Below are 11,438 nucleotides of genomic sequence, written 5' to 3' on the forward strand. Positions count from 1 at the left end.
TACTCTTTTTCTTCCTCCCATAAGCTTCCTCAAATCCTTCCAAACCCCTTTCTACACAATCCTCACACAACAGTCTTCAGTAACTTTCAACTCTTTCTTGCGTTTTGTATTTTAAAGACCCTCCTCAACACTCTCCTCCAACATGTGGCATTCATTCAACTGGAAAGACTGCCAAATGTAACCTGCGTTTTGGCCTGGCCAGCTGCCAAACGCAGGCTCCGTTTTTGGAGTTCCAAGATGGTCAACAAAGCAGGTTCTGTCTGCAGGGGACAGGAACACGTTTCGAGCCCTTCATCTCCTTTCTTGCCAATCAAAAGTTGCGTTTTGCAGCTTAATGCAGCTTTCTCATTTTGGGTTCACACAAAATATAATTTGCGTTTTGTAAATTACTCAACTTTCTAATTTTTAGTTCAGTCAAAATGTAATCTAGATTTTACAAGTTACTAACTTTAGTAGATCCACATTTATGAAATACACGCCATACCACAATATAATTATTGCACACCACCATTTTTATTTCCATTCATAAATTAATTTCTGATAGCACTATGCTAGATATTCGATCCATTATCAATTAACTAATTTGGAACCTGCATTTACTGCTACCATTCTCTTTTCCTTTTTATCTTTTATTTTTTTTCTCATTATGTTTTAGGGTGGTGGAACTCGTGGGAAGGGGGTTTTGTTAGTTTTGTTTCCTACTCTTTCTTTTTTATGTTGATTAATTACATTTCTTCTCAAAACCATTTTTATTTTACTCAAATTAAAAATTAATTCGTTGCAATTTAAATTTTATTTAATAATTTGTTAATAGACAATAAATTATTGTATATATAATATAAAATTTAAATTTTTAACAATTTTTTATCAAATAAATTAAGTAACATATGACCAACTTAAATTAGTTTGAGACTTTTTATTTTTCATCAATATTATGGCTGCGATTATTTATAAAAAAAGACACCATATATAAATATAAAGACACAAAATTGTATTTAACATGTGAGATATGGACAAAATAACATTGTATCATGAAACACTAAATTAATATATTTTGTATTTCTTCTGACAAAAAAAATATAAAGACATTGAATGGAGACACAACTTATTTTTTTTAAATTATCACTATTAAAATTTTATAATTATATTTTTTATTCTAAATTTTATGTGAAAAAATGAAACTAAATCAAACTTTTTATTATTTATTCTATCTTATATTTAGTTCATCACTCACTATCAAATAAAATATAAAAATATTAATTTTTATATTTTTTATTTATATTATATTTTTTAATATTATTCTGTCTTGTTTTTGAAACTAAACTCAATCTTTTTTCTTTTTTGGTGATTAAACTAAACGCAATCTATTATATTATTATGCTTAATGTGATCGGCCTGAATAGGCCCATTATTATATTGTATAGCCCAACAGAGTTCATATGATTTTTTGGTACATCTAAATATATTTTGATAAGAATTTAATTAATAAGTTTCTCTGATGTAGTTGATGCTTTAATTATAGAGATATATCTTGTTTAATTAGGTGAATATTTTTTTAATAAAATGCACATGAAAATATATAAGAAATTTTCAATGCATTGATAATATATATTTAAGTCCTACTAATTTGAGTTTGGCATTTTTTACATTAGTTCTAAACTTCTAATGAAGCATATTCTTCATTGTCTATCTCCAAAAACCGAACATATTTTATTAGATTGCAAAATTTTGTTCGTTTTAGTCAACTGCACTTATTTTCCCATTTTTTTTTTAATAATAGTATCAGGATCAATTATCATGTTTGTATATTTGGGAGGAAGTATAATCCTGTAACGATAATGTGTGCTAAAAATTTAATTCAAGAAATTAGTACTAATGTTCTCAAACTTGATATATATAATAAAATTTAATTAATCAATAAACTGTTCTTGCTACCACGACTCATGTACGTATTGAACTAACTCACAATTAAAATAGTCACCGATGAAATTTGATACAGGTAGTAAAAGTTTCAAACCGTGATGTAGATTTTAATTTTATTCTCAATATTCATTTGGAGAGTTTTTTTTTTTTAGTAGTTAATTCGCAAGCCTAATTGAACCATGAACTATTCTTTAATTGTAGTGGGTTGATGGATATTAAATTTATCTAAAATAAATACAGCACGGCTCGAAATTAGTCTCTAAATTTTTTTAGTGGCTACTTTAGTTTTTGCTCTTTGTTTATTAGTCATTAATTTCTGAATTTTTAAGTTGATGTAAAATTTGTTACCTTTTTTAAATATAAGGTTTGGTAGTTTGAAATTAGAATGTCCACTTTTACCGGTTTAAGAACTAATTTTTATCACAATTTAAAAATTTAGAAACTAATTAACATCTAATAAACAAAAATGAGAGACTAAAGTAGATGGTCACTTGATAAAAAGTTTGTGCACTAATATAGTTTTATTTTTTATAATTTAAAAAAATAGCTCATTTCCAATTATAAAGTGTCAACTGTCAACGTAAATCAAATATTGTGAAATCTTATAAACAATAGAACCTGTTGAGAGAAACCACTCTATTTGGCGAAATTCCTTAAATATTAATTTTTCACCAAAGATATTTTTCATTAAACAGTTGAAGCTAAATATTCGGGTCATACATGGATACTATTTTAAAAAATGTACTTTATCAAAAATGAAAAAAGATTTAAAAAACTGGTTAAGTCACTAAAAAATAAATCAGGTATAATAAGGAATAAAATTCTGGTAAAAGATCATTCATTTGCTCATTTATTATAATACATTTTAAAGAAATTCTTTTGTTTACTTCTTCATATTTGATGATTAGTTTTTTTTATAGAACTAAATATGTATAAAGTATCATTTATATTTTTTAAAACAAATTATTATATATTTTAGGTAGTTTTAATAAATTTTTAATATGAAAATATTTAAAATTTATTAATGAATAAATTTTAATAGAACATTATTTTATTATTTACATTTAATACAATATGATAAATACGAAAAAATATTAAATGCTATTTTTATTATGGAAACGAATTAAATGCTCTTGTTCTTGTACAGTTGTACATGAAGAAAAAAAAAACCTAATATGGTATAATACTACGACCGTTTCTTGCATACATCATCTTAAATTATAAGGGACATATAGACGTATAAATTTATACAACTATTTGCATTAAGTAATGAATAAAAATATATTTTATTATATAGTGTTAATATTTAATTTGATCTCTGAAATTTGAGGTGAAACTTTTAAATTTATAATTGATTCAATTCAACTCTTAATCTTTATAATAGTAATTTACGTTTGTTTTAAACTGATTTTCATAAATGGCGTGTTAATTTTACGCGTTAACTTGTTAAGATTTGGACTTATCATCTAAAATATATGTGACTAAAATTTATTAGACCTCCTAAAAATTTAATTAGTTCCCAAAATTCTCATAAAGAGACTATAATAATAAGTTTAATTTAAAAAAAAATATAGGTGAACAATATATATGTTGAACAACGTAAACAATAGTTTAAAATAAAAATAATTTAAATTAAATTAATAATTAATTAATAGATTTATTTAAATTTTTATATTTAAATAATTAAGATTAATTAGTAACGTATTCTAGAACAAAGCGCCAACCCTTCCAGTTACTGTATATATACTCGTACTTGTATCACTTCAGATGTAATGCAATAATCACAATTTCCCTTTAATCTCTCTGCTCATCTTCTCACTCAGAGTTTCTGCTCTTCTCTTGAATCACAAGTTAATGGGTCTCTCATTTTATAAACTCTTCACCTTTTTTTGCTTTCTTTGATGTGGGACAAACTTCAATACTCCTCACACTTGCAACACTAACACATATTACCTTTCATTTCAGTCATGAATATTTATCTCCATCTTAGTTCTCAAACTGATTTATGCCGATTGTATTTTAGGGATAGGAGAATAACTTCAAACGGACGAAGGGAGCTTGACCAAGTTGCTGGGAGAATTGTGGTTGCTCCTTCAGAATGACATCATATTATTGAGAACTGATGATAGCCTTCTACTAGGATTTAATTTTGCTCTGGTGACAGTATCTTTTTTTTCACCTGTTTGCCGTGTTATCACTTGAAAGACTGAAACAGGATTTTTATGAAAAGAGTTATGCATTTAGTTTAATTTGTAAGGAATATATTACTAAAATTGAATCTTGAATTATGCTGGAGCATCAGAAGTTTGAGAAAGAACAATGAATAGTAAATTTGGTTGAATATCTATGACTATCAAATTGCTCTTAAATCTATGAAGAATAATTAAATGCCCTGAATCCATTAGAGGAATGAAATTTTTCTGATTTTTCCTTATTTTGTATGTTATAGTGAAATCTGTTATGTTCTCAAATTAGAATTGATGATTCATCTTGAACTTTTTTTTAGGCATATCTATAACATAAACGCCATTAATTAATTTAGTAATTTAGTAAATACCAGTAAGGTTGATTTTAGATTGTATAATAATTTATGAGTGCATGTCATTTGGCAAGGATTTTTTTTGAAGTAAAAAGCTCAACACAACAAGGTGGAGCATATAAAATAATAAAGAACAACCCGACTACTCTAGTCATGACAACCCCTAATTATCTTCGGCATTGCCATCAACAACCATAGGGTTCACCACCACTCCACTCATCGGAGAGCAAGAAGGATCTACTAATAATATCCACCACACATGAGCTTTTATTCCTGAAGATTCTATCATTCCGTTCTAGCCAAACTGTCCAGATAACAGCAAAGAAGCCAATCACCCACCTCCTCCTCTCACCTCTTCTTGCTGTAGCATTCGTCCAGCTTTCAAAGTGTTGTTTGAGTGTACCAGGCATGGTCCATTTCCTTCCAAGAGCAAATAGCCAAACACACCACACCTGCCAGAAAATCTCACAACCAGCAAACAAATGAAAAGCAGACTCCACGGACTTACCACATAAGACACATGTACGATCATTTGGGTTAATTACACCTAGTCTACACAGTCTGTCCTTAGTATTCACTCTCCCCACCAACACAAACCAAGAGAATAACTCGATCTTTGGTGGAACGAAACCCTTCCAAATTGCACTTGTGAAGCTATAGCTTGTTATTTCCACTGGGAGAACCGCTTCCTGCAACACCTGCACAAATGAGTTGGTTGAATAAATACCAGATCTATCAAATTTTCAGACCACTCTGTCCTCCCTCTCAGATGTTAGCTGAATAAACTGTAAAACCTGATGAAGTTGGTTTACTAGTGCCAACTCCCACTGAAAAAGCTCTCTCCTCCATTGAAAATTTCATATCCACTCTAGCCTATCCCAAAATCCACAATCCCCAATAACAGAACCTTTGAGGTTTGAGACCGAGAAAAGCCTTGGAAACAACTCTTTAAGAATACCGTGAGGTGACTAGATATCCTCCCAGAACCGTACTGTTCTGCCATTTCCTACATCCATATACAAACCCCCTGGTCATTTTTTCTCTCACATGTGGCTCACTGATTTGTAACTGGCAAATATCCTTTCAAGCACCCCCTTGTAGGTACAGGCTGACCACACATCATCTCATTCGGAGTCAAGTTATTACAGGAGCAGGCGACTTTCTTCCACAGGGGACAATTATCTTTCGAGAACCTCCACCACCACTTAAAGAGCAAAGCTGTATTCCGAATTACTGCGTCTCTAATTCCCAGACCACCTGCCTTTTTTGGAGCCATCACCACTTCCCATTTTACTAGTGGTATCCCATTTCTCCCATTCTCTTTACTCCACAAGAAGCACCTTTGGAGTGAGATCAACTTCTCCGCTACCGCCTTGGGCATCTTGTATAGGCTAAGATAGTAGATAGGCAAACTATTCAGAACAGACTTAATAAGAACCAACTTACCCGCTTTGTTTAGGGTCTTTGCTTTCCACAGACTTAACTTGTCTTCCACCACAGACTCCTCCTTGCATCCCAGCAACTGACACATCTTACGCACCCAATGCCGATCACTGTTAACCGGAATGAAGCTAGACTTCTCAAAATTGATACTCAACCCCGACATCAGCTCAAAGCAACGTAACAATCGCTTGTAGTTCCTGATAGTCTCTTCCTCAGTAGGACAGAAGAGAATGGTATCATCTGCAAACTGTAAGTGCGACAACTCAATGTTATCCCTTCCAACCAAAAGTGGATAGATGCGGTCATTCCTCACTGCCTCCCTGATCATCCTATGTAGCACATCAACAACTAGCACAAACAAAAACGGCGATAAAGGGTTTCCTTATCATAGTCCCCTTTCTATCTTGAAAGGCTTAGTGGGGGACCCATTTATCAAAACCGACATAGACGCAGAGCAGACACACTCCTTAATCCACCCCCTCCATATATCGCCGAAGCCCATCTTCTGCAAAACAATATCCACAAAGCTCTATTTGACCCGGTCATATGCCTTTTGAAAATCAAGTTTAATAATCGCGCCACTCTTCTTCCTAGCCTTCAGCCACTGCACAGTCTCACAGGCTATCAATGCCCCATCATGAATTTTCTTGCCCTTCACAAACGCACTCTGTGTCTCTCCCACTAACCCTGGCATAACCTTCCTCATTCTCCGAACCAATACCTTAGATATGACCTTATACACACAACCCACCATACTAATCGGCCTGAGGTCTTTTATTTCTTTAGCCCCAACAAACTTCGGCGCCAGCGCCACCCAAGTGATATTCGAATCTCTAGGTAACCTAGAAGACCGAAAAAATCCAAGACTGCTCCAGTAAACTCCTGCCCAACTTCTTCCCAACACTTCTTGATGAAATTCATATTATATCCGTCACTTTCTGGTGCTTTTGTTGACTCGCAATCCCGTACTGCCTGCTTTATCTCTTCAACAGATGGCATCAACTTCAGTTCTATTACCTCTTCCATATCTATCTGCATTACTAACCCATCCCGAAAGCCTACGTTAGGTGACACCTCCTGTTGGTACAAGTCCTTGTAGAAATCTCTTATAGCCATCTTAATCCTGCCTTGATTCCTCACTACTCTTCCATGAATCATTAAAGCATCAATCCGATTGTTCTTCCTTCGAGATGAGGCTAAATTATGAAAGTACCGAGTATTTTTGTCCATCTCCTTTGCATGCCTGGATCTTGACATCTGCTTCCAATGTACCTCCTTCCTGATATACCACCTCTTACAAGAGCTGACCAGTGCCTTCCTTCTTGCTTCCAAGGTTCCATCATGCACTCCTTTACTGACCATATCATCTACTTTCTTGATCTCCTCCTCAAACTTTTTAATCCTCATGTCCATAGACCCAAAATTCTCTCTATGTCATCTGCCCAAAGGAATCGTCATGGCCTTTAACTTGTCCAGGAACCGCACCTCTCCTAGGCTTCTCCACTCCTCCTTGAACCCTCCATGAGTGAACCATGAATCAAGACTTCAAAAAGGTCTTGGCCCCCTTCCGACCCTTGCAGCTTCCATCACCACTGGGCAATGATCCGATAACCCTCTTGGACCACCTCGTAGCCTTGTATCAGGAAACTCTTCTAGCCATTCCAAAGTAACCAACATTCTATCAATGCGGCTACAAGATTGGCCCCTGAACCAGGTAAACAGGCGGTCAGATAAGTCTAAGTCCACTAGTTCCATATCCTGAATCCAAGATTTAAAGTCCGTTGCCGACCCCGTCAAAGTAGTAGCCCCTTTTCGCTCTTTCACTTTAACGACCTCATTAAAGTCTCCCATAAAGCAAACAGGTACTTGACATAACCCAAATAAAAAGCTCAGCTCTTCCCACACAACCAACTTTTCATTCCTAGTATGCGCACCATACACTAAACAAATAGCACACGAAAACAATGCTTGATCAGCTCCCCATCCACGCACAACCATCTATCTCCTTTATAACAGTTGCCTATCTTTAAAACTGTTTCATCCCACATCAACAATAGACCGCCTGAAGCACCTTCCGCCCCGACATACTCCCATCCTACCACATCATTTTTCCACAATTGCACAACATCAAATTTAGTTACTACCTCTCTTTTAGTTTCTACCAGGCCTAGAATATGTATATTAAAATTTCGCCTAAAGGTTTTCACCATACTCAATTTTCCAACTCCTGCCAACCCCCTAACATTCCAAGAGCTAAAAATCATTTAAAACTAGCTATACACACCTTACTCCGATTTTTTGGGCGACTTCTTCTAGCTTTCTCCTTTTGCTTTGCTTGCCTTTTCTTCTGGGCTATTGCCTCATTCTGTACCTGCAGTACTGCCATAATATCATCTTCCTCGTTGTACTGAACCGCTCCATATTCAACTGCCAGGTCCCAAGCCTTCCTGTTCTCTTGCATGTCATTCTCATGTTTATTTTCAGACTCTTCCATGCCAGTATCACTGTCAGCATCCAGTGTTGCATCCCTCAGGTCCTCTGGCTCCCCCTTGCACCATCCTCCTTTACCTCCGCCGTTACTGTCAGACCTTGGCCTTCCAAACTGTCTGATCCTTTAACCGGTCGAACCCTTTTCGAACATTTTTTGTACGGACCGCAACCTGTCCTTATCCCCTCCCCTGGCAAATCACAACCCCATTCCCCCTTCTGCATGTCGACGAGCTCAAGAGGACCCACCAACCCAGACGAGACCTCCCCTCTCAGCCTCGCCATCTCCAAGCCACCATCAATACGCTGCGTCCTTGCCGCACTCGACCCACCGAATTCATCACCGCACCCTACTACGTCATTCAATTCGCGCCGCGCCTCACTCGCATCTGTACTTTTCCTGTACAAACTGCTGATCTCAGCCCCAGGAGCCCTACAATCACTTTCATAGTCTCAGGATAAGGTTCGACCTGAATCTTCTTCCGCAATATTAGGTAGCAATCCTACACCGTCAACCGTTGTCTCTTTAAATCCCTTGTTTGTTGTTGTTGCCTTTTAGAATTCAAAAATCCGGTACTCCATTCATTCAAAATCTCCGAGGGTATTACCATTCTGCCCTCCTCCTGCTGTTCTTCATCCCTTGCCACCATGACAACCATCTCCACCTTCGCTTCCTGTCCCACTACCTATACGTGACTACATTCCCCAGCATCATAGGCGCTGACGAGCATGGGCCCACGATTTCCGGCCACGACATCCTTCAACATACAACCCGGTAAGGCCCAAGCATTACTTCCCGCCTCCTTAACCACCACATCAAACCCAGCCGTGCCTACAATGAGATGGATTCTTTCACTAATGGCATCAAGCCGAAACGTATCAATCAGCACACGCCCCACGCTAAATGACATAAGAGAAATTGTCGCAGCATCACATGACACCACCTCACCCCACTGTTCACCACCGTCTAACACTACTGAAGAATGTTAAAAGGCAATCCAGTTTCAGAGCAAGAGCCTCTTCCACACTACAAAGGCTATCAAAAACTAATAAAGCTTTATACGCCCCCATCAATCTTTACTACGTTAGGCCAATTCATCCGAACTGTTGCAGTCAACAAATGAAAATCTATCACAAAAGTTGTCATCCCAATAATACTCCTATTTAGCCAATCCAAATTAGTGGTATCCGCAGAGACCCGAATTTCCTTTACCGATGAGTCCCTTACATGATTACAAGCCTTCACGTCGTCCACAAGATAATAAGGTTTGCTACCAATAAACCCACGAGTAGCCTCTCCAATTTCTGTGCACCTTCTTTCATATACTTGCTCTTTATCTTGTCCGGAGGATTTTTCGTCATCAACCCTACCGTCCACCGCATTCTTTCTTGTACCTCTGGTGTCTACCGCAGTCTTCCCCTTGGAGGTATCCCTCCTGTACTTAGCCTCCCTTACAAAAATCTCCTTCTGAGATACCCTTCATAGTGTACCTGATGAACGCAAAAAGGTATACATTACCATTTCTCATTTTTCTTGAGAGATAGATGTCATTGATCCTTTCCGTCCATGCAAAACAATTGAAACAACTGCATCGATATATCTCCCGGTAGCCTATCCACAAAGAGGTAAAAGAATCTTGTTCCAATCTAACATATTCTTCTCGGTTCCAAACCCTAGGATCCTTGGCTTGAGGTTGCAGTTGACGAGCCCTACCCGCCCGGTGTTTCCCCAATTTCCTCTCTCGCTCTCTCTCATACTATGTACTATGTACTCTCTATGTACTCCTAAAATCAAACTATGTACAATTTGGCAAGGATTTTAACTGATAATATACATTTGTCTTGGAATGAAAAAGTCATGAGTTATGAATTATGATCAACACTAATCGCAAAAAATAAAAAGTAATGAATAACTATGTGGAGATTTAAACTTTTTAGAGGAATCAAGCAATATAAATATCAAGAGAATATCTTGGACATGATTAATAAGCCTAACATCATAGTTGTAAGAACCGGACCGGACCGGCCGATCGACCGGAAAACCGGTGAACCGGACCTAGAACCAGTCCGGTTGAGTGATGTAACCGAATAAGGAATAGAACCGTTCTAAACCGGGTTGAACCGGCCGGTTTTGATGAAAACCGGAAAACTGGCGGTTTCTGGTTAACCGACCGGTTCAGAAATTTTTTTTTTATTCTTTTTCCAAAACGACGTCGTTTTGGTTTTTTTTTTTTTAAAAAAAAAAGAAAAGCCCTACGGGCTACCACCCCCACACCCCACCCGATCCCACTCATCCCAGTTTCCAGTTCCAATTTCCCTCCCCTTTTGGCTATTCCCCCCAACCCTAACGGCGAAACCCTACCAGCCCTCCGCCAGTCCGCCACCCTCGCCTCACTCACCCAGCCCCAGCCCGTCATCCTCTTCGTCTCACCGCCGGTCTGAGCTCTGAAGAAACCAACTCAGCCCGTCATCCTCTCCGAAGTCCGAACAGCAGACCCGCCACCCGCGAACTCGCCGGTCGGCCGCGCGCAGTCGAACTCGCCAGTCGCCATTCCAGCGCCGCCGCCCTCGCTTAGTCGCCCTTCCCGTCGCCCTTCTGCTCTAGTGCTACTGCTCTGTGACTCTGTCAACAGGTAAGATCCACTGCTCCAGTTCTGTAATCTGCTTCTGCTCTGTTCTGCACTTGAAGTTTCATGATTGTTGTGTACACTCTGCTCTGTTCTGTTACTGTAAGTTCTGTTAAGCTGAATTTCCTTGTTGACTCTGCTCTGTTCTGTTACTGTAAGTTCTGTCAAGCTGAATTTCCTTGTTGAATATGCTTGTTGAAATTTGAAACTGTTGAATACATTACACTTGATACTTGTTGTGATTTCCTTGTTGAATATGCTTGTTGAATATGCTTGTAATTGAATATGCTTGTTGAATATGCTTGTAATTTCCTTGTTGAATATGCTTGTAATTTGAAACTGTTGGATACTTGGATTAGGACATGAAATATAAAACTGTTGGCTGTTGCATTTTTCATGTTATGTAAATCAAATTTTCA

The 11,438-nt window shown here is 37.1% G+C and overlaps 2 protein-coding genes across 2 annotated transcripts; both read right to left on the reverse strand.

Moving 5' to 3' along the window:
* Window positions 1–5,516: 5,516 nt before the first annotated feature.
* On the reverse strand, window positions 5,517–6,611 carry LOC130981487 (uncharacterized). The gene is made up of 3 exons (XM_057905079.1): window positions 6,456–6,611; window positions 6,331–6,410; window positions 5,517–6,234 (listed from the first exon to the last, which is right to left on the reverse strand). Exons 1-3 carry the CDS (start codon window positions 6,609–6,611, stop codon window positions 5,517–5,519), a joined length of 954 nt encoding a protein of 317 aa, XP_057761062.1.
* Window positions 6,612–6,679: 68 nt separating this feature from the next.
* On the reverse strand, window positions 6,680–7,312 carry LOC130981488 (uncharacterized). The gene has a single exon (XM_057905080.1). It carries the CDS (start codon window positions 7,310–7,312, stop codon window positions 6,680–6,682), a length of 633 nt encoding a protein of 210 aa, XP_057761063.1.
* Window positions 7,313–11,438: the final 4,126 nt, after the last annotated feature.

The sequence above is a fragment of the Arachis stenosperma genome, chromosome 5 (assembly GCF_014773155.1).
Source record: "Arachis stenosperma cultivar V10309 chromosome 5, arast.V10309.gnm1.PFL2, whole genome shotgun sequence".
Classification (NCBI taxonomy): Eukaryota; Viridiplantae; Streptophyta; class Magnoliopsida; order Fabales; family Fabaceae; genus Arachis; species Arachis stenosperma.